Raw genomic sequence first — 24220 nt, 5'->3', positions numbered from 1 at the left:
AGTAGCTCTCAAAAAGGTCATACACAACTTTGTTGCTCTGCAAAATGCCAAGGGCATATCAGCAGTAATTGAAAATTGAAAGGGAAATTACATTCTACCCCAAACCAGTAACACAGACTCTGAAGAAGGATCTTGGTTCTATTAATTGTGCGAGGGGAAAATGGGAAATTGCCCATTGATGCTGAAGAATTTTCCCCAATAGGCAGTCATCTCTCCTCATGATTTATGGATATAGTTTTACTACCAATCTATGTACACTATGCAAAGTGTTCATTTTCTTTCCTTGATTAGTTTTAAATCAAGAATTCTGTCATTAAGGAGGACTGTAAATCCATACTAATTCCTCCATACTCTTGAAACTTAATGAACCTGATCCTCTGCCATATTATAGGGAGAAAAAGGTGGAGAGAATGCAACATCTGAAAGCACACAGACTTCAAAGACTTTTCATTTAAGAAAAATAAATTATTCTTTTGTTGTTGTTCACCAAAATTAGGTTTAGTATGACAGGAATGGAATAAAAAATCAGAAACATCTCTCTTAATAAAAAACCATGGGTTTAGTTTTGCATTAATAAGTTACATTTCTAGGGGTGACAGTCGAAAAAGAGCCTCTCTCTATTATGTTATGCTGTGTGAAAGGGATTAGAATGCTTAGCTGTATGTCAGTATCCTGGAACTTTGTCCCATTTTGTGTGACCTCCCCTTTTCACATTAGTTGTACTTCAAACGTAGGATGGTTTAACTGTCAAGACAAATACCATATGATTTCACTCATATGTGGAACCTAAAAAATAAAATAGATGAATAAACAAACAAAAAGAATCAGACCTGTAAATACAGAGAACAAACTGATGGTTGCCAGAGGGGAGGGTGTGTGTGGGGGGGGTGGGGGTGTAAAATGGGTGAAGGGGAGTGGGAGGTTCAGGCTTCCATTTATGGAATGAATAAGTCATGGAGAGAAAAGGTACAGCATAGGGGATATGGTCAATGGTACTGTAATAGCGTTGTGCGGTGACAGATGGTAGCTACACTCGTGGTGAGCACAGCGTATGGTATAAAGAAGCTGAATCACTGTGTTGTACACCTGAAACTAATGTGACATTGTGTGTCAACTCTACTCAAATAAAAAAATAAAAAAAAACCCATAAGATGGTTTAAAACAAGAGAAATTTAGGAACTAGTAGATTGAAATATTATTCTGACCATCCTCCAGAGTGTTAATAAAGTATCCTAATGAACCACATCGATGTGGTTTTTGTCACTTTTATCATTTTTTCATCTTCGTATTCATTCAATTACTATTCCTCAAACATTCATAGTTTCTACTATGAATTCAGCACCAAGCTTGGTACCAAAAGATACAATGATGGGCAAAACCAGAGAAGGCTGGTCTCTCCCTCCACAGATCTTACAGGTCAGAGGAGGAAATAAATATTAACAAATAATCCAGAAATAAATATATCAACGAAGGAAATTTGTGGCGAGAACCAGACTGATGTAAGTCCAAATTCTCTATCTTCCTGTTCCTAATTTTATCACCACGGGCAAGACACTGAAACTCACTGAACATCAGGTTCATCATCTGCGAAATGAGGCTATAAATGCCAACCACGTAAGATTATTGCATGAATTAGAAATAAGCATGAAAGTTGTCTCACAACAATTGTTATCAGGAGTAGATGAAGTAGACTTGTCCCTTTAGAGGGCAGGATCCCCCCTCCTCCTTCTCCATCTCTAATAACTTCCTTAGCCTCGGATGCCATCAGAATCTAGGAAGCACACATTTTTCCTATAAAGTTAGTTTCTCAAAGTCACTGTCTGCCCAGAAACTGAGGAAAGACAAAATAGAATCGCTATTAATTATAATCTATTGAGCGTATACCACATACCAAATATTGTGCTGGGTAATGTCTAATTTTATCTCACTTAAAGATTACAGCAATCCTTAAAGTAGATACTATTTTTATCCTAAACTTACAAAGAGGAAATGGAATCTCAGATATATGAAGTTATTTGCTTAGGTAATAGCAGCTGAATCTGAATACTTTCTGCAAAGCTGTAACGGGGCAAGCCAGTTTTCCTCCAGTCTTTCTTTTATGTGTGTCTCTTCCACTTTCACACCTCTACCGCACTCACGACACTTCACTTCAGTCACTTATGGTCACCAAATGTGCGGAGTTTTCCCTCCGTCAAGAAATTCTAGGACACCAGTTGAGTGTCCCACGGTTTAACTCAATTCTGACACTTAGGGCTTAGGGCTTAGTCCTACAGGGTTGCTTCCACTCTACGTCAGATGCCAATCACAAGTAGTAGATTCCCAGCTTATCCACAGCTTCTGTCTAATTTGGCTACAAATTGGAGATTCCCATGACTCCCTCTTCAGGTTCAATTAATTTGCTAGAGTGGCTCACAAAACTCAGGAAAACACTTACAAATGCCAGTGTATTAAATGATATGATAAAGGATACTGATGAACAGCTAGATGAAAAGATACATAGCACAAGGTCTGGGAGTTCCTAGGTGATAGATATGCAAATAAATATCCAGAGTGCAATACTCAGGGTCCTGAGTGCAGGAGGTTCTACCCCCACTGGGTTGGGGTGTATCAGCCTTCCTGTGTGGATTTGTTTGCCAACATGGAATCTCTGGGAATCCCCTACTATTAGGATTTATGGAATCTTCCTCACATAGGCACTATTGGTCAATAAGTACATGTTCAGCCCTTCTCCCTTCTCAAGAAAATGGGGGACTAGGGCTGAAGATTCTAGGCTTCTAATCATGGCTTGGTGTATTTGATGACTAGCCGTCATCCAGCCATTCAGGAGCCCATTTAGAGTTGCCTCATTAGAGCAAAAAACTCTCCTGTCATCCAGGAAATCACAAGGGTTTCAGGAGCTCTGTGCCAGGAACTAGAGGTGGACACCAATAGACATGTTTTCTATGATCTCGCAAAAGCCAACATGATTTTCCTGTATCTCTCCGATTTATTTGCCTAGTTTCCTTGCCAGTACTTTCTTGAATTTCTGAAATAGTAAGTTGGGATTCTGCATCTTGCTTTCTTCTTCCATCTCCTATTCTACATCCTTCTCTTTTGGCTACATTAACATACTCTGGATGTGCCAACATTCTGCTACTACCTCTGTGCTCTGGCAAGGATTGGGGCAAATTAGTGTTCTTTTAATTGAATGGATGGCTTTCTGGGAAATGATGGCAATTTTATTTAATAGAGCTGCCTGAGCTATGAAAAAGAGAAAAAAAAAGAGGAAAGATGTGATGAAAGACTTTTATCCTGTGAAATGCAAAGAACATCAAGAAAGAATTAGCTGATGAGGCAATGTTTTCTTAATGTGGGAAGAGAATGATCAACAATCAATAGCACAAAAGGGAGAGGAAAGCAACTAAATTCCAGTGAAAGAGGAAAGGAATAAATAATGGAAAGGAGAATAAATCACATTGTGTAATTGAATTAGAAAGATTTCTTATAAATGCTGAAGGGTGTCAAAATTGCGATGAGTAGGGGAGATAAATAGCTTTTAAAATTTCTTAGAGGGTGCCTGGGTGGCGTCTGCCTTCGGCTCAGGTCATGATCCCAGGGTCCTGGGATCAAGTCCCGCATCGGGCTCCCTGCCCCCTGGGGAACCTGCTTCTCCCTCTCCCTCTGCCTGCCACTCCCCCTGCTTGTACTCTCTCTCTCTGTCAAATAAATAAATAAAATCCAAAAAAAAAAAAAAAAAAGAACAAATAGAGAACAAGAAAGAGCTCATGGAAAATAAGAATATGACAGCCCACGGAAGGATGAGAAGATAAAATGCAAAAAACAGAACACCGCAACATGGGAATCTCTACTTGTGGTCCTGAGAACTCCCCAAGGATTGGGGTACAGAGGATGAAGTACCGCTTCAGAAATTTCTTGAATACAACTAAATTCTTGTGTTGAGCTGTTTCTATCTTCTCTCTTTAAAAAATACTTATTGGGAGGTAGTATCCTTGTCTAAGAGCTAGTAATATCCTAGATATCACTATGCTAGACAATCTAAGAATTTCTAATTACAGCTAATCCCTGCCTTAATAATCTAGATAATTGTTCCAGTTGACATTTTATTTTAGCTGACACATTTATTAATTTGTTATTGTTTTCTAATTTTTAATAGTTTCTTGAACATTATCAGCAGTAGAACACTGTTGAATAATATATTGTACACTGGAAATTATATATACTCGCTAAATGTTCTTATACAAATTTCTCAAAACATAATGCTTAAGCAATAGAATGGTTTCTTTTGAACATATTAAGCACAGATGAGTAAATGTGCTTCTTTTGGGTAGGTTCGTGGTATACACTTAAATGTTCTGTTCGAGTACTTGGTTTAAATTGTTTGAATGTATAATCGATTGCTTCTCAGTTTAGTTATCCCCCAAACATTTTGTTCAAAAACTCTCTAATAAAGTGTCACATTGTACTCTGGGTATTTATTTGCATATCTATCACCTAGGAACTCTTCAAGGATGAAGAAATTGTTTTATCCCATTTCCTCAGTCCCTAGGATGGTATTTTAGCCCCAAAATGCATGCAATGCACTGATAAATAAAAGTCCATTTCTCAGACACAATGGACTTGTGGACTACATCAAACCAAACAGAGTATACAAGAGTGCCAGAAAATAATAGTAGTGTAAATATACTCTGCTGGGGCTATAGATATAAAAAAAAGCTCCGGGATCTGTTAGTTTTTTTTATTCAGATTCAACCGAGTAGAAAATGAGAAAGAAGAATTGAAGTGTAAAATGAAGTAGAAATTCTATGACAGAGGAAGTGAATCTTAATTGTTGGGGTGAAGTGCAATTCTCAGAGTAATTGTGGTTGTGTATCTGAGATTCTAGTTTTCACAACTTTTTAGGCTTTTAAAGTTATTTTAAGTGGAATTAGGAGCAAAAAGTAAAATTGGGGCAAAAGTAAAGTATTTACCTCTTATCTTGTGTTGCAAATTATTCATAGGAGTTGAGCTTCCCTCTTAGAGAATTATAGAAAAAGTTTCAAATAGAATTTCTCCACACAAGCTGTGGTTTCATGTTCTTTGGATAATTTGTCAAAATTATCCTTCTTTAATGAAGAATTAGAAACCAGACCCTACCCATTGTTCTTATTTTCTTTATTCATTGTGTTTCTAAATTTAAAAATGGGCCAATACAACTCACTTATGACTTGGATTTTTCATATTTGGGGTTTTTGACTCCACTAAAAAGAGGACAATTCCTCCCACCCCCAAAACACTGACACACACACACACACACGCACACACCCCAAAAAGCATTACCTTGAGCTATGTAAGGTGTGGTTTCCTCTTTTGGAGGGATATTTGTGGGTCGAGGTGTAGGGGCAGGAGGTCTGTTTATAATAAAAGACCGACTCCCCAATTTTTTCTTTGTACTCATATTGGCCAGTATCACGTCATAGTCACTGTCTTCAGTCTCAACAAACGTGTATGGGTCTTCCTCCTTCCCCTGCTCCTTTTCATCTTCTTTCTTTTCTTCTTCTTTGGGGTCACCTCCTGTTTCTTGTCTTGCTCCGAGATCACGCCAATTTTGACTTCTTTCCGTCTGGCCTTCCACCATTTTTCCTGCTTATGAAATATTTAGATTGTGCTTACTCTTCTATTTTATGCAATATTGTTGATGTCCATCTGTCACTTCCTTGAAACTCTCCCCAAATAATTTATATATAGTCTCATAAATTTCAAAAAGAAAAGTACACTATATAATTTACTAACATATTTTCCTGCAGTTTGTAATTGTTAACTTTGTTTAAAGAAAAAAGTTCGGGGGTGCCTGGGTGGCTCAGATGGCTAAGTGTCTGCCTTCGGCTCGGGTCATGGTCCCGGGGTCCTGGGATCGAGGCCCAAATCGGGCTCCCTGCTCAGCGGGAAGCCTGCTTCTCCCTCTCCCTCTGCCTGCCGCTCACCCTGCTTGTGCTCTCTCTCTGTCAAATAAAAAATAAAAAATCTTAAAAAACAACAACAACAGTTTGGGCGCCTGGCTGACTCAGCCATAAGAGCATGCAACTCTTCATCTCAGGGCTGTAAATCTGAGCCCCACTTTGGGAGTAGAGTTTACTTAAAAATATAATCTTAAAGAAAAAAGAAAGGTTTGTTTAAAACATGGACTTCTTTGAAAACATATAAATAGGCATATAAGTATTTTCCAGATAATTTATAAGGGATTTAATATCAGAAAATCGAGTGATAAAACTAAGCCTCAAATCCCAAACGCTTTGGAAAAGTTGTTTTTCAAGCAGAATATGCTAAGATTTTTTTTTTTTTTCACTTGAAGTTATTTCACCTTTCATTGGGCTTGCACTGGGTGTTTTGCCTAACATTCAATTTATCTGAAAATGACAGGGGGACTAGCCAAACATGCCATTACTTGGTTTCTTACAGGAAGTCTCACTGTGGCCTAACAAACTGAGGTTCCACAATGCAACTCTTGATGTCTGTAAGACAGCGTGAACCTCATTTTTAGATAAAGAACACTGAAAGTAGGGTTTGTGACAAGGTGGCATGGATAATCAATGACTTGAAGATTAATTCATATGAAAAGAATAATCTTTCATGGTTTTAATAGCCAGTAAAATCTTTACTTTTTTTTTTTTTTAGATTTTATTTATTTATCAGAGAGAGAGAGAGACAGAGGCAGGCAGAGGGAGAAGCAGGCTCCCCGCCCAGCAAGGAGCCCGATGCGGGACTCGATCCCAGGACCCCGGGACCATGACCCGAGCCCAAGGCAGATGCTCAACCAACTGAGACACCCAGGCATCCTTCTTTACATATTTTTTAAAGAATATATTAAAATATTTTGTAGCAGTTATTTAGAAGACAAAGGTATCACATACTTTGGTTAATGACTAAGTTGGATAACATTTTGATGGCTCCATACCAATGAGAATTTTATTAAAAATTAGACTTTTGGGGCACCCAAGTGGCATAGTCAGTTAAGCGTCTGACTCTTGTTTTCGGCTCAGGTCGTGATCTCAGGGTCTTGGGATCGACCCCCCTGTCAGGCTCCTCACTCAGCATAGAGTCTGCTTGAGACCCTCTTTCCCTCTCCTTCTGCCCCTCCCCACCCGTTCTCTCTCCAAAATAAATAAATAAAATCTTGAAAAAATTAGACTTTTGACAGATGTTTTGCTTAAAGCATTAATGAAAACAATAAAATGGAAAGAATTTCAGTTACTGACCGAAAAATCATTACTTTTGTGGGTTGTTCTGAGAGATTCATGCACGTGACTTAAGGGAGAACTATTCTGCTTCCTCTTTGGTGACGATCTGGCCAAAAATATTTAGGTTATTTATGGATATTTGAGTGGAAAAATGTAGAAGCTAAGGAGAAAGGCAAGTTGTAGAGCAGAATAAAATATATATTATCTTAAGCAGTTCAGCCATTGTCCTGGGTAAGCTCATGAGGACGCCCCCAAAGGAGTCTTAAATCTGATTGTTTCAGTTAGTTTAAGCCAAGAAGTACTAATGACTACATGCCTAGCACTAACTTCCAAATCAGCATGATTTGCCTTTCTCCCTATGAATAATATGGTACTGAGATTTTGACTTCATGACTTCTGTTTCACTGACAGCATAACAGGTGAAACAGATTAAGTGTGTGGGGGAAACAATTTTTACAGTGTTTCATTTTTAGCGGAATGTGTCAACTATCTTACTTTTATCAACCTTACTTTTCCTGAGCTGCTGACTCCCTTTGTTTCTCCACCCACCTTCCTTCCCAACTCTTTCTAAAGTTGGGCTTGCACCAGAAATAACACATTTTACATTTTTATTTCTCAATGTATCAGATTCCGCTTTTCATGTCAGAGTGGGGCCTGAGCATTCTTAATTTAAGTTGTACATTAGTAAATAAAGTTGAAAATAAATCACTCCTATCATTCTAATTTTTGAAAAAAAAAAAGCTAGAGGAAGAGTGTGTAGCAAAGAGAAGACTCTTCAAAGCCAAGGAAGCTGTTTTATAGAAGTATTGATACATTCTAATTACGGGCTCTGTGGTCTTGGGTCTGAGTCAAAGAGGGATCATAGTGATTGTTGCCTTGCACACGTGTTGTGAAGATAAAAAGGGACAATGTGTTCTTTATAAACTAAAAGTGTTCTATAGTGTTTTGTATTCTTGTTTTCTCCGTGAATATGCCATAAATCCATCATGGGGAATCTGAGGCTCTGGACATGAGGAGGTGGCCTCACTTTTTTGATAATTTGAGGGCATATGAAACTAGTCTTAGAATACAATTCTGAAGGTATCACTAGCTAAATTCAAAGAACCCATGCCAGATCTCTGGGGGAAAAAAAAAGTGGTAGCTTCTAGTCTTACTTTTTACTAAGATCTTCAAAGAATTTTAAGAAAAAATAATGACTTTTTATTTTCCATTTACAATACTTCCAATATTAGTCTTATGAAAGATGAGATCAAAGTAACACAGCACAGAACGTGTAAAAGTACAGTTTTAAATAAAAAATGGGGATTTTTTGTTTTATCTTGCTTTTTCTATTTGGTACTTTTCAGAAGATATATTAGCCCATGTATACTTCTGGTTTTAGATATCAGGTGAATACTCTCTATAGAGTAGTTTTAGACCTCCTAGCCAATATACTATGTATAAAATTTACATTTGGGGAAAATATGATTTATTATTAGTCCTTTTGAGATTTTAGCCTGATAAAAGACAACTTTGCCTTCTTAACAATTTATTTTAATAATTATATGAAAGTATTCCATCTGTAGAAAGTGAGAAAATATACCAGAATTTTATTGTCAGTGTGCTGCTTATCTATGTCTCTCTTCCCACCCCCAGTATCGATACACTACCTCACTGATCTATTGCAATGGTTTATAAGAGCTCGGCTCATAGTAGGTAATCAATAAAATATTTGTTGAATGAGGGAAAGAATCAGAGGCGTGCCTATGAGGTTTTCCATACTTTCCATTAAGGAGGACTTTTCATCTCTAAATACAGTGTATAACCTTAGTAAAGGTTTATGTTCATCAACTTTAACCTTTATAGAGACAGGCCCTTCAATGATGCAAATGCTAAATTTCATGGCTTCAAAATTCACCTTTTTAAAACAGTGTTTATATACTTTATAGCCCTCTAGGCCTCAACAGCTAAAAGTATCATGACAAACGGAGTTTTAATAATAGATATTTCTTTCATCCTTCTAGTAAAACTTCATTGTAAGAAACCTTTTTGAATTTGGAAAGTAGATATAAATAGTGATCAATAAAGTGGGTGATTAATTAGTGACTGTAGAGTGAACCTGGAGCTGGAAGTCTGTTAGGCTGTTGAACACTCCAGCCAGAGAAATCCAATAGGGAAGCTCCTCTTGACGGTACCTGCACCTCCCCTTCCCCATTGCCCCCCCTCCCCATTACACAGGTCATTCTTGCATTTGGAAAGAAATGTAATCATAGCCCTTTTAACTGTTCTTCCACTTTAGCAATATATTGAGTGTTCTTAGACTTCGGTCTCAATGTAGTGTGTGATAAACTCTTTACCACTTGCTTCCCCTGCAGCTACCAGTGGAGAGAAAGTGCCCAAGGTTCTTTTCAAATCTGTAAAACATTAGCCTTTTCTTTTTGCCAGACAACTAAGGGTACTTTTTAAAAGGAAAGTTGTCATTTACTTTCCCACATGATGCTTGAGGTTCATTTTATGTGAAGGACTACAAATTCCTTCCAAGTTTTATTGCTTTACTTACTTAAAGCTTTATAATGAGATTGTTCTAAAGGAAAGGGAGGGAGGGAGGGGAGGAGGAAGGGAAAGAGGGTGGAAAGAGGGGCAGAGAGGGTGAGGGGAGGGACAGAAAAGGAAAGAAAGGAAGAGAGAGAGAGGGAGGGAGGGAAGGAGGCTGTGGGTGAATTAGTGGCAGGTATCTCTTGCTTGATTTCTTAGGCCTTAGTTAAGGAAGAGCAGGAAAGCTGCTCTTGGTTTTAAAAGCTGATCTTCCCTGTAACAGATCTTCCACTGCACTATATGCTATGGAAGCCTGTCAAACTTCTGTGGTTGTTGTTTTAAACTTAAACTTACCCTGTAACGTGCAGGGCGGTGTTTCCAGTTGGGAGGCAGCAGCCACAGGTCGTGGCGGGGGGAGAGGGGGTCTGCAGCTCATGAGTGGCTCTGGTGAATTATGTTCTGGATTGTCTCCAGGAATGAACACATACAAGCCATTATCATACTCGTTCACAGAATTCCCACCGCCAACCTCTGCTAGGCTCTGCTCGGCCTCTGTGCCCCCTGCATTCTCTTTTTCTTCCTTCGCCAGTCCATCGGCCTCAGCTCCTTCCGCACGCCGCCTGTATGATGTCCGCCCGCTTGCGCGATGAAATGCTGGGTTCTGTGTGGCTGTTTATGATGAAGATGGTAGATTTCATTTAAACACCCCATGTGGAGGCATTTCATGTTTTCCAATTTCATACAGAAGTGGTAGTACTGCTAATAAAGCTTTTATGAGCTGATACGTTAGAAAGATGACAAGCACATAATTTTAGTGAATAGTCATTCTTGGGCTTTTAAAATATTTACCAAATGAACAGTTAAAGCTTCGTCATATCTTCTACCTCACTATACGACACACTCATACATAAAATAACGTTCTGGTTCTCTAGAGTTATTATTTGAGCAGAGTCATATATATGTTTTTATTACTGCACTTTTACTAGAAAACAGTATAACTGACCTAATCAGTAATAAGTTATGGAAAAGGTAAAGACAAGGAAGAAATAAACCTTAACTTGCTTGTAAATAATGAAATGGTTATCGTTATTATCATAATACTGTGATCCTATTAATTATATTTTAATATATAATTATCATCAGATTATATCTTAATTCTTTAAAATATGTTAATATTTTTTGGTGGAGAAGACATCCAAATCACCAATAGTAGGTAAATCTTTATAAGACTCAGTTCTGTCACCTATAAAATATATCCTCTGCTGAAGCTTAACCAAATAATCCAAATTCCCTCCATCTTAAGAATCATATTACATCATTTGTTTTTATAGTGTACATAATAGATACCCTCTAGCCACTCGGGAAGAATTGAAAAAAGATATTATAATGCAATAACTTTAAATCTTAAAATTTTTTGTTTAAATTTTCTTTATAAAAATTCTGCTTTAAATAAAGGATTCACAAAATTTTAAAACAAACTTGGAATCTCTAAATTGGAGGGACTATGTGAATTGTTGTCATTGTCAGTGCAATAAACAAGCAGAAGATTGTTGTTTTAAAGTGTTGCTAAGCTGAGATTTGGCTAAAGAAGCCAATTGGCAGAGTATGGAGAAAAAGGACTTTTTTTTTTTTTTTTTTTTAACAACGCACAGTTACTTTGTAGAAACTTTTCGGTTATGGGAGAAAATTAGTGATGAGGAAAAATCGTGCCATGATGGTACTCATATTTCTACGTGGAATTTTATTTTTTATTGTTCTTTCCTTTCATGTGAGAAAGAAAGATGTAATTTCAGTACTAGAACTGCAGACCAAGATTCTTTAATTAACAGCCTAAGCAGAGCAGCCAACAGAAGGAGATCTCTTGCACAATTCTCATTCATCTTTCTTCCTCTAACTCCAAGCACTGGGCCTGAAATAAAGTAGTCTCTAGAAATGTTGATGGAGTCAATGATGCAGTCACTGAAAAGGAATTATGGCTCAGGCTAGCAAAGGAACTTCACTCTTTCTGTCTGGGCAAATCGATCATCAACTTAGAATTACACTCATGCTATAGGAAATTACTTGTAGCTGCTTTATGTTTATGTATTCAGTGTTCACGTTTTATGTATGCACTTTTCTAAGCCACAGAGCCTCCTTGGTCCTTGTCAAAAATGTCCAAACCTGGAATCCAGCCCTGGAGAGTTGGATGTAGCGGGTCAGTGAGTTTTAGCAAGCTTCATAGCGATGGCAATACCAATGGATATCTGCCAACTAAGGTGTGCTATGCTTCACCCCCTATCTCATTAAGGAACTTGAGGCCTAAGTCCAGTCACACAGAATTTCAAACACAAGACAATTCCAGGTCCTAACGATCTGTGGAAATGAGGTTGCTCTCTATAAATAATGGAAATAACATTTTTCTCTTTATAGGCAGTTCTTCTGAGGATTAAATCATAATAAATGGTCACTATCAGTTTTATTATTACTAAAAACAAAAATAAAATGTGTAACTTTAAAAATCAGTGCATTAATTCATTAATATTTAGCATTATTTTGTGTTATGCCATAACTTTTGAAGGTGTTTACTGATCTATCAATACTGATAGACATTGTATTTAGTTGTATTTGATTTGCAGGTCAATTTGCCTACCACCTGAGAAACCAGTGGTCATTAGTGGTTAGCTGAATATCAGCTGCTCAGTGTTAAAAGGGCAATGCCCCGTGGGCAGAGAATGCTTGCTATGGGAGATGTCACCGTGTGGTGAACAAACAAGAGAGTGGTCAGAAATGGGACCCGAGAAGGTTATCTAGGGCTTTTTAGATGATGATGAGGATAAGTATGATGGGAAGGTATTGGGAAATTTGGAACAGAAAAAATGACTAGCTCCTTCCGGAGCATAGAGTATTAGGGCTGGCAAATGTGGAAGCTGCTTACGCCAGGTTTCTTAGTAGTAGTACTGCTGACATTTTGGACCGGATAATCCTGTGTCATGTGGGGTATGTCCTGTGCTTTGTAAGATATTTAGCAGAATTTCTGGTGTTCACCCACTGAATGCTAGTTGTAAACCTCCCTTCTCAAGTCATGATAATAAAAAAGCTTCTGTTCATTGACAAGGATCCTCTGTTGTGAGTGGGAAATAGTCCCTTGTTGAGAACCACCGTGCTGTTGCAATAGTCCAGGGGAAAGCTAACGGCAGGGTGGACTGGGATAAATCGTGCAAGAGTGAGGAACAGCTGAATGCTGGCTATGCTATGAAGGTAGAGTCAACAGTACTGTCTGATTGTATTGGATATGGGGTGAGAGAGGAAGTAAAAAAGCCAAGGGAGACTCCCAGGTTTTTGGATGGAATTAAACAAGGAGAGAATCTTCGCTTACTGAGATGGGAAAGTCAGCAGGTGGTGTAGGTTTGAAAGGGTCAGGCATTAGGGTTTTTGGATTTGGAAATGGTGAGTGGGAGATGCCCATCAGGCATGTTGGTGAAGATGCTGAGCAAGCTATTGTATCAGGGGAATCTGGAATAATGGATAGAAGATTGAATTAGTCTTCAGACATTAGAATATAGAATTACATCCTATTATAGACAGTAAGGACCTTAGAGAGAGTTGTAGTCCAAGCTTCTCATTGCCTAGCAGAGAAAACTAGGGTCTGAAAAGAATGTGACTTTGTTTTTTAAAAAAATGAAAAAACCCCGAGTTGTCAAATAGAATATTTGCATCAACCTGACTTGTGTATTCTCTCTGGGTAGGAAAGACTGGTGTTTGATTTTTTAACAACTGAACTTAATAGAAGTATTTTGTTAAAGATTTTATTTATTTTTTGAGAGAGAGAGAGACAGCGCGAGAGGGAACACAAGCAGGAGGAGTGGGAGAGGGAGAAGCAGGCTTCCCGCGGAGCAGGGAGCCCGATGCGGGGCTCGATCCCAGGACCCTGGGATCATGACCTGAGCCGAAGGCAGATGCTTAACAAATGAGCCACCCAGGAGCCCCTTAATAGAAGTATTTAAACTAGCAAGATAATGTAGTAACATCTCTCCCATATTATAAATTAAAAGTCATTCAGTTAATTAAATGCCTTTCCATGCTCTCCTATGCTCTCTTCAGTCTTATTCTATCAGTTATATGTACCTTAATACAGATGCTACATATATACATATATTCATAACATCCAGGAACACTTACTGGGAGAATATGTAAGTAGTGAGGTACTATCATCTTCATAGTCATTTTCTTGCTCATCATTTCTGCTAACTTCTGGGATCTGAAAAAAAATGAATGTAATTTTTAATAATATCCATTAATCTTAATACATCTGCATCTACATACACCAAATGGAAGTTAATACCTGTGGAAATAATTGTTTTAGTTTTTATTTAGATACTTTGATTATACTATGTATCTTGCTTATTATATTTGTGCCATCTACAAGTGTTCAATGGCACAAAATATTAAAAGTATAACTGTGGCAACAGAACGTTTATAATAGACAATAAATTAATTTAAAAATGAAACAGAGCAACTACTTTAAGATTCAAAACAACAGTCATGAAATTTAGGTGCAATAAGTAAGTCTTAAATAAAATTGAACAGGACTATTTCTCTTAAAAACCATGAGATTTCAGGGGCACCTATGTGGCTCAGTCAGTTAAGTGTCTGCCTTGGGCTCAGGTCATGATCCCAGGGTCCTGGAATCGAGTCCCACATTGGGATCCCTGCTCAGTGGGGAGTCTGTTTCTCCCTCTGCCCTGCTCATGTTCTTTCTCTCAAATAAATAAATAAAATCTTAAAAAAAAAAAAAAACCAAAAACAAAGCATGAACTTTCCTTCATTTTAACATTTTTGTATCTTTAATCTGTTCAAAAGACATTCTTAAATTACATCAAGTATTATAATACAGTCAAAGACAGTGGAATTGTAAAATGGTTTATTTTCCATCTTTAAAAAGAAAAAAGAAACAGAGTAAGGGGATTTATGTTTGTTTTACTGAAGTCAGTTTCACTACACTTAGAAGGGAGAATTACTGAGAAAAGACAGAAATCTGTTCTCTCTGAATTGCTAGTCTTTGTTTATAATCTCTGAAGGAGACATAGGGTCTACAGTAGTGGAACATATTTGTGCTCCTAGAGTAAGGTAAGTAATGCCAGTGACAACTGTGAGAAAGCATCTAGAGAAAGAGATGGAGGTTGGTTGCATTAACATAGGTCACATTTTGTTACCACGAACTGTAAGTGATTATTCAAATGATTTATGCTTTTGTTTTTATTAAAGCTGAAATGATTAGTCCATTTGCTCTGCATTGGGAGTGTCCCTTTAAAAATTAGAAGCATCCATATTGAAGCATTATTAAATTTATAATAGCTTTGGTATGCAAAAGTATTTGACCTGCATATTGATTTCATCAATTTGGTTGGTCACTCACTTTGGCCAATGGGACTCTGGTGGAATTTATTTTTTCTTTCTTTCTCTTTCTTTCTTTCTTTCTTTCTTTCTTTCTTTCTTTCTTTCTTTCTTTCTTTCTTTCTTTCTTTCTTCTTTCTTTCTTTCTCTCTCTCTCTTTCTTCTTTCTTTCTTCCTTCCTTCCTTCCTTCTTTCTTTCTTTCCTTCTTTCTCTTTCTTCTTTCTTTTTCTTTCTTTCTTTTTTTCTTTCTTTCTTTCTTTCTCTCTCTCTTCTTTCTTTCTTCCTTCCTTTCTTTTTTCTTTCTTTCTTTCTTTCTCTTTCTTCTTTCTTCCTTCCTTCCTTTCTTTTTTCTTTCTTTCTTTCTTTCTCTTTCTTCTTTCTTTCTTTCTTTTCTTCTTTCTTTCTTTCTTTCTTTCTTTCTTTCTTTCTTTCTTTCTTTCTTTCTTTCTTTCTTTCTTCTTTCTTCTTTCTTTCCCTTTCTTCCCATTCCATCCCTTCCCTTCCCTCCCTTCCCTTCTCTCCCTTCCTTTTCTTTCCTTTCCTCCTTCCTTCCTTTTCTTTCTTTCCTTCCTTCTTTCCCTCCCTCCATCCATCCTTCTTTCTTCCTTCCTTCCTTAACTAATGCTACCCAGAGAAACAACATGTTTTTTTATTTCCAGTGGAATCTTGAAAATAAAATTCTCTTTAGTATTTTTTTTATAGTGAGCCTGATTCAGAAGCTCATTTTATATTTAAGTCATATTTTCCCCTTGGTGGACTCAATCAAATGCTAATATGAAAAGTCATGTAACTTTACAAGGGAGGTTGACATGTTGATTGATATTTGCATGCTTTGGTATTAAATGCATTATTTAATACAGCCATTCTTTGTTTCCAATTAGCCTGACCTCTTCATTTCATAAGATAGATCAAGAACATATTTTAAAAAATCCATAATACTCTTAAAATCATATCAAGGAAGTTTTTACTAGTTGGATAACAGGGATGGTTTTCAAAGATTTCAGAAATTATGTGAAAATTTCCTATGTACTATTCACAAGCTTAGATATGAGCTCAAAATCAGTGTGAATTAATAAAGAGACGGTGGGCAAGTGGGTGGGTGTATGTGTGTGCACTGAGGTTACAATCTAATGGAATCATTTTTGTGTCATAACTTAAGCTATATGACATTTGTATTAATGAACAAACAAGCAAGCCCAAAAATGTATTGAAGGAAGAAGCTTTCCAAATTTAAAAAGTAGCTAAGTTCAACAGATTTGAGCAGGTTCATAAATACTATGTAAAACTGACATTCTGTATATCAGGCAATGCAGACACTAATTGTTTTCTCAGGAATGAGAGGAAGGAAAACAATTTGTGTCTGCATTGCCTGATATTGGGGAGGGTATGTGCTATGGTGAGCGCTGTGAGTTGTGTAAGACTGTTGAATCACAGACCTGTGCCTCTGAAACGAATAATACATTATATGTAAAAAAAAAAAAAAAAGAAGAAGATAGTAGGAAGGGAAAAATGAAGGGGGGGAAATCGGAGGGGGAGACTAACCATGAGAGACCATAGACTCTGAGAAACAAACTGAGGGTTCTAGAGGGGCGGGGGGTGGGGGGATGTGTTAGCCTGGTGATGGCTATTAAAGAGGGCACATTCTGCATGGACTGGGTGTTATAGGCAAACAATGAATCATGGAACACTACATCAAAAACTAATGATGTAATGTATGGTGATTAACATAACAAAAAAAACCCCAATAGGTTTCTTACTTGAGTTCCTTACACTTAAAATCAGATTTATTTTAAAAAATATGTTAGATTCATGACATGAATAACTGTTGAATGAAATCAATGATGGCTTCAGAGACAAGTGTGATAGCCCTCTGACATACAATCACTTTAGTATTTGGCTGTGTGGTGCAGTGGGCAGAGAATGGATGGTGAAGTCAATCTAAGGACAAATCACAGCTCTATTATTTATTAGCTGCCTGATATCGGGCAAGATACTTAACTCTAAATCTCAATATTCTATCCTGCCAAATGTGAATAGTAATATGTATGCCATCAGTTTGCTGAGAGGGTTAAATTAGAATAATGTAAGCTAAGCACATATTACTTCTACCACATAGTAAGTGCTTAATAAATGTAATTTGCACATGTTAGGTTTTCCTTCATGCTATAAAATATAGAACTATATTTAATAAGCACAGTGATCACATCGATTTGACGGGAGAATCATCAATAACAAATCAATAATTATTTAACTTATTTCTTCTCAACTGTGTGCCTCTAGAAGTTCTGCTGATAGAAAAAGAACTGAAATATAAGCTTTCTATGTGATTGAAGTGTGGCATTGTGGTTTTGTTATTAGAAATACTTAGATAATTTACAAGATAATAGAGACAAGGATGGAAAAAAGGTAATTCTTTTTTTTTAAAGATTTTATTTATTTATTTGACAGAGAGAGACACAGCGAGAGAGGGAACACAAGCAGGGGGAGTGGGAGAGGGAGAAGCAGGCTTCCCGCTGAGCAGGGAGCCCGATGCGGGGCTCGATCCCAGGACCCTGGGATCATGACCTGAGCCAAAGGCAGACACTTAATGACTGAGCCACCCAGGCGCCCCAAAAGAGGTAATTCTTTAAGAAGTTCCTTTTTCTCAGGCTAGACTCTGACTTCATTCAATTGTTAAATATTTATGCAGGCCTAATAAGTGCTAACTACTCTGTTAGCAATTAGGGAAAATAAGTTAAAAATAAAAGAAGAGACATAATTTCCATTCTCACAACTATCATCTTTTTATAAGGAGAGAAGACAAAATAATAAAATGATTAGAATACAATATTTTACTTCACTACACAAATCCAGTCCTTAGAGGTGAAATGGAGAATTAAGAAATAATCAGATAATCAGGGCAAAATTTTATTAATTTGCTTTTTTTGTGAGGAGATTGGATTAAAAATTTATCTTGATACTTGCCTTGAGTCCCAGTACTCTACATGAAAAATCCAGCCTAAATAATAAAATCTACTAGCTGAATATGCTCAATTTAATATTCCAGCCCACAGATAGTCCTTGCAGCACACAATGTTTAATGAAATTAAAATCATTCATTATCAAAGATAAACTAAAAAGAGAACTTCTTGTTGACTGAGGTTTATAAAGCTCCACATGGCTTTGGCATCTAGCACTGTACAAATTGATCATAATTTTCTGATTTTGAGAGAATGAATAAAAACAATCTTCGTATGGCAGTTGGTTTCCAAATCTTGTTATGAGATTCTGAAGATATTATAATTAGCTTAACTCTCGCCCAGCTTTCCATAGTGTTGATTATAAAGGATTTTGCCAGCGGTAAAGCACATGGCAGTCTGTGGAATGAGAGTAAGAAGACACATATATGTTCGAAGAGTAACAAATTGGCCCTGTAATATTTTACATTTTATCCTAAATGAAGGCACTGAGCTGCAGAATCTGAGATAATATTCCAGTGGAAGTAATAAAGGTTATACTTCCTAAATGTGAGTAATAATGAACAATGTTTTACTAAAGCCATGAATAATAATATCAGAGCCTCAAACATTTTTTTCAAAGGCGCATAGTAGGACTATATTATTTTAGCTCTCATTACATCTTTTAAGAGAATTTGTTTCTCCTTAGGCCTATTGGAATATGGTATAAAAGCAGAATCATATGATCTTTTATGAAGTTCTCTTTATATAATAGGAATTAAAATCTTGAGTGTAAAAATTAAATAGGAAGTCCACCCATGATTGGGAAAAGAATAAAGAAGAATAAAAGAGCTGTGAGGGGGGGAAAAGTGGACATTTTCCTTAGTATGGACTAAAATTTGTCCTGAGGATATATGTTCCATTTTTTTGGACAGGGTTTTGATCTTAATCTCTGCCCATGATGCAGCTCTAACAACAGCTATGAACTTCAGGCTTGGCATGTGACCCTATAACCACACTCTCATCTCCTTTGGTAGTGTTTGTTTCAAACCCACCACAGTTGTGGCTTCATCTATGAGGTACCTGTACCTTCATTGGACCATATACTTAGTTTGATTTCAGCCATCTCTGTCACTAAAGTGGGAATGACAAATTTAAATTCACTCTTGTTAGGATTGTAGCTGTAAATGTAAGAAATAGTTATTTTTATTTAAAATTATGGCATTCCAAAATTTGAAAGGAATCTGTGGATAACTGGTTTAGTCTCTTGTTCACACACTGATACAATACTAAAACAATGTGTCACAATAAAAATGTAGGATTTAGATATTTTTCCAACCAAAAGTTGTTTTTATATGTGGTCTATAGTCTGCACTGCCCAACCCTCTTTACAAGTTGGCTTTTCTTGGGTTCCATACTAGTCCCTTTCCTCTTGTCACAGAATGCATTTTCTCTAGGTGATCTTATTCACTCCATTCTCTTTAATTTATATCTATACCATGATCATTCCTGGATACATCATTTGCTTCAAACTTTCCTGAGGTCTATATTCTAGGATTCAGCAAAGGATATTAGAGTAAACAGTTATAAAAGCGAAGGGGAAAACCTGGAGACAGAGATACCAGAAAAATCATGAGAGAGAACGCTTTAGATTGAAGTTTGTGTCTACACCCAAAATTCCTATGTTGAAATTCTAACTCTCAAGGTGATGGTATTAGGAGGTAGGGCCTCTAGGAAAGGGCCCTCATGAATGGGATTAGTACATTATAAAAGTAACATACAGAGATCCTTTACCCCCTCTGCTGTATGACAACACAGCGAAAAGATGGCCGTCTATGAACCAGGAACAGTGCCCTCGCCAGACATTGAATCTGTTGGGACCACATTCTGGGAATTCCCAGATCTCCAGAATGGTGAAAAGTAAGTATTACTTATAAGCATCAGTTTATGGAATTTTTGTTATGGCAACCTGAATGGACAAAGACAGAGGGTTTCAAGTAAATCCCAGTATTAAATGATTCACTAGGAATGAAAAAGAAAAACTCTGAAAACAGTTCACAGTATTTTTTAATCAAGGTCACTGGTGACCCTGGTGAGGGGAATTATAACAGAATTGGATGAATTCATACTGGATTGAAGAATCCTAAAATGGAAGTGAAGAATGGAAGGCAACATGTAGAGAATTTCAAGAACCATGATATGAATAGGTCAACTGTGCTTAAAATTTTTCAACAAATGAATTAGAGATGTCAGTGAAAGTGTCTTATTGTAGGCAAGGGTTGTGAGGATGGTAATAACATCCAGAGCACACGTGCACAAAACATGGTACTACGCAGAGTGGGATATATAAACATGAAAATCATGATCCCAAACCTCAAGAATTTTACAACTGTGGAGAAGAGAAGGAATATAGATAAGGCAAAATGAAGCAAGCTTTTAGGGGCTCCTGGGTGGCTCAGTTGTTAAGCATCTGCCTTCGGCTCAGGTCAGGGTCCCAGGGTCCTGGGATCGAGCCCCACATTGGGCTCCCCGCTCGGTGAAAAGCCTGCTTCTCCCTCTCCCACTCCCCCTTCTTGTGTTCCCTCTCTCACTGTGTCTCTCTCTGTCAAAAATACAAATAAAATCTTTAAAAAAATAAAAAAATAAAAAAATGAAACAAGCTTTTAAAATATACATATACTTGAAAGAGGCTATAAGATAGATATGTAATCATTTCCATCAGGAGGATGGAACAGAGAACAATTGAGAGTCAGTGGTATTCAAGCTGAGACTTAGAGGGTAAGTATGGTTTTAATCTGGAAAAAAAAGGGAGGAAGCAAATTCTTGGCTGATGGGTAAACATGACTGAAACAGTAGGTAGACCTGGTGAATGGTTCCTAGTTGGTTTGATTAGGTTGCATGGAAGGGTATATTTGAATGTCAAGATGTGGTGGTGCATTATGATTTGATTTTACAAACTTTTAAAGGTTCTTGAGTATGTAATTATTTCCCAAGAAGTGGGGAAGTAGCATGTTCCTGCTTGTATTTTAGAAAAATAATTCTGGTAATAGTGGGTAAGAGGGAGAGGGGGCTATTTCAATAGTCAAGGTAAAGGATATTAAGGACTAGTGAAAGAAAATATTTAATGAAGAAGGCAGATTTAATAAATATCAAGGAGATGAGATGAATAAGATTTTTTACAGTTTTGATGCCAAAGGCTGGAGGAAAAGGGTCAAATATGGCTATGTAAATTTCTGTTCAGCTCAATGCTATATGGTACCCTCTAGAGAACTTTTGTCATTTAGAGATGAAAACACTGATTAAAAACATCTTTTCTTTGAAACTGGAGGTCAGAGTCTGAGGTCAAGATATAATATCAACATCTTAGATATCCTTTGCATTGTTTAATGTAACATTTAAAAATTCATTTGGAATGGATATATGGCCATTAAATGGTGATTCTTCCCATTTCTTTATGAAGTTAAGAAGCTTACCAATTTGGAAGAACAGAAATCAGTTAATTGTATGGTGGTCAAATAAACTTTTAAGTCAACAAGACTTTTAACTATGAAACAAATGGATAGAATTGAATTGAAAAATAAGTACAAAATCCCAATTAAGTTATAAAGATAACAAAAGAGTGCTTAGATACTATTGGACAATAAACTATAAATTACATTTAATCAAATCCTACTATATTTCTTTCCTAGAAATGAAAAAATTTTTTAAAAGGTTGCCATGAAATTACATGGGTTGATTGGGTATTAGATGCTTCTGAACAATACACTGAAAACGAAAACCAGATAGTTGTATCCATCATTTAGAAATGATGTTAAATGGAATGGAGACATCAGCAAGAAGGGGTTTGGTAAAAGAGAGAAAAACAGAGAGAAAAATGTCAGAGATAGAAGGAGGATGTAATCGTACAGGTCAAAGGTCAAAGCTAAGAGAATCATTCTTTTTTTTTTTTTGGAGATTTTATTTATTTGAGAGAGAGAGAGGACAGAGGGAGAGGGAGAGGGAGAAGTAGATGCCCTGCTGAGCAGAGAGCTCGATGTGGGGTTCAATCACAGGACCCTGAGGTGAAGGCAGATGCTTAATCGACTGAGCCACCCTGGCAACCCTAAGAGAATCATTCTTTTTTTTTTTTTTAAGATTTTATTTATTTATTTGAGAGACAGAGAGAATGAGAGAGAAAGCACATGAGATGGGGGGAGGGTCAGAGGGAGAAGCAGACTCCCTGCTGAGTAGGGAGCCCGATGCGGGACTCGATCCTGGGACTCCAGGATCATGACCTGAGCCGAAGGCAGTCGCTTAACCAACTGAGCCACCCAGGTGCCCCTAAGAGAATCATTCTTAATGAACCTTTCTTGATTTCAGAATGGTATTCAGAATGCAACTAAAGCATCTTGAAGAGGAAGGAATTTCTAGTACAGGCAACTTTACAAAAATATGCAAAACTTAGGGAAATTCTTAGTATGTATCTATACATGCCATCTAACATTTTTGAGCATGACAATTATCACCAACTTTGGTCAGTCAATAAATATTTATTGAATGTTTGCTATGTGCATAATACTATAACACTAGGCAAGTTTCCAGGGGGCATACAAAATATGTTACATATAATATGTTCCCAGGATGCTACATATTTAGCTAGGAAAATAAAAGTAAAATGAGTAAAACAATTGTAGTCCCTTAAGTGTTTGATTTGGCTAAAGAGTGCAATAGAAGATAAAAAGAATGAAATTATCCTAGGTTGTAATAACTAGAGCTGGAATTTGAAAAACGGGTAAAATTTGAGAGCTAAATCTTGAATCTAGTCCCAGGAACTAATGCATGATTACCGAGCTAATGGATGAATAACCAATAGATGAATTGGTGGAAGAAGGAAGAACATGGGTATTCTTGGTAAGGAGAATTGGTGCAAGCCAAAGCTAAGTTGAGCAGGCCATATGCAGAGGGCAAAGAGCAAAGCTACCCAATCAAAAAAGCAGGTGAATTTTTGAGAGAACATGTGAATTTCGATACAAAGAGTGGAGTCAACATTTGCTTATTATATCCCAATTGTGGAATATTGGAAATATTTGTAGATGACAGTAGTGATGATGATTGGTATTGCTATTAAACATCCCATCTATAAATACATGTAGGTTATATAGGTTAAGAGCTTGAGTCCAGAAGTATTGTCAGACAAATCTAGATTCAAATCTCACTATTCTATTTATTACCCACCTGAGCTTCAGCAATTTTGCACTCTTGACCTCTCCGGATGTAAAAATGACTATAAATATGCCTAATGTCACAGGGTTATTGTGAATGTTAAATAATATCAAGTACTTATCACTCAGCTTGCCACATAGAAAGCACTAAACAACTGTTATCTCTATTATCTTCATTAAGATCATTATTTTATGACAGAATGACCTTTTATGTTGCCTTATTTTTTCATATTACTAAGCTATGTTTATGAAAAATTTATATTCAGTTATAAGATTGAGTAAAGATCAATTCTTCTCAAGTTGGAATATAGAGAATAAAAATAAAGACCTCCAAATAGTAGGGACTTTTTTGTAGCTTACAATAAAAAAAAAATATTTCTTTTGAAGTGTGAGGAATTATAAGGCAGATGCGATGGTGATCAATATTGGACCAATTAAGCTAATGGAAATTTAGCAGGGCTCTTGGGTTGTGTAGGCTGTACGTGGAATTTCCATGGAGTATGATATACAGAGCAGCCTAAGAGCTGGATGTCAGCAGGGTTGTTGAGGAAAAGGGTCTCTCAAATGATTCTACAGTGTTTAATTCCCAGATGGTTTATATTTGGTTTTACCACATTGATATCACGACAAGGGCTTGTTTAGGCTAATATTAAACTTAGATTGCCTTCTTCCAGGGTAAAATGATGCAAGGGAACACAGGTGCTAACTCAGAAGGGTATATCTTACTGGGTTCACCAAGAGTAGGGAAGAGTAATTGGACATGGATGAGGCTCAAAGTACACAGATGAGTAGTTAAGAAGGGACTAAGAAATTTGGTTTTAATAAACCATGAACCCGTGATTGTTGCATTCATTGCCTTAACTGTTTTTTCTAGTCTTGTACGAAGAACAAAGGCACAGACATGGCAGCCAAATAAAGCTTTGCTATTCACAATTGTAAAATCTTGAAATAAGTTTTAGTTTCAAAATCATAAGCTAAAAA

The 24220-nt window shown here is 36.9% G+C and overlaps 1 protein-coding gene across 8 annotated transcripts in view; it reads right to left on the bottom strand.

Moving 5' to 3' along the window:
- The window catches only part of BANK1 (B cell scaffold protein with ankyrin repeats 1), a 328778-nt gene that overhangs the window by 54109 nt on the left and 250449 nt on the right, over nucleotides 1-24220 (bottom strand). For 6 of the 8 annotated variants that reach the window (XR_003521018.2, XM_027600223.2, XM_027600221.2 and 3 more), the window contains exons 8-10: nucleotides 13887-13965; nucleotides 10083-10397; nucleotides 5317-5622 (exon numbers count right to left, since the gene is read on the bottom strand). Coding sequence is in view for 7 of the 8 variants with exons in the window: in XM_027600223.2 (XP_027456024.1) it covers nucleotides 5317-5622; nucleotides 10083-10397; nucleotides 13887-13965 (700 nt within the window). In the remaining variant the exon portion in view is untranslated. The remainder of the gene's footprint in view (nucleotides 1-5316; nucleotides 5623-10082; nucleotides 10398-13886; nucleotides 13966-24220) is intronic. The other 2 variants (XM_027600225.2, XM_027600226.2) reach the window with 2 other exon arrangements.

The sequence above is a fragment of the Zalophus californianus genome, chromosome 2 (assembly GCF_009762305.2).
Source record: "Zalophus californianus isolate mZalCal1 chromosome 2, mZalCal1.pri.v2, whole genome shotgun sequence".
In the NCBI taxonomy this organism is placed as follows: domain Eukaryota; kingdom Metazoa; phylum Chordata; class Mammalia; order Carnivora; family Otariidae; genus Zalophus; species Zalophus californianus.
Note: the sequence above shows the minus strand (reverse complement) of the source record. Positions and strands in the feature narration are given on the sequence as shown.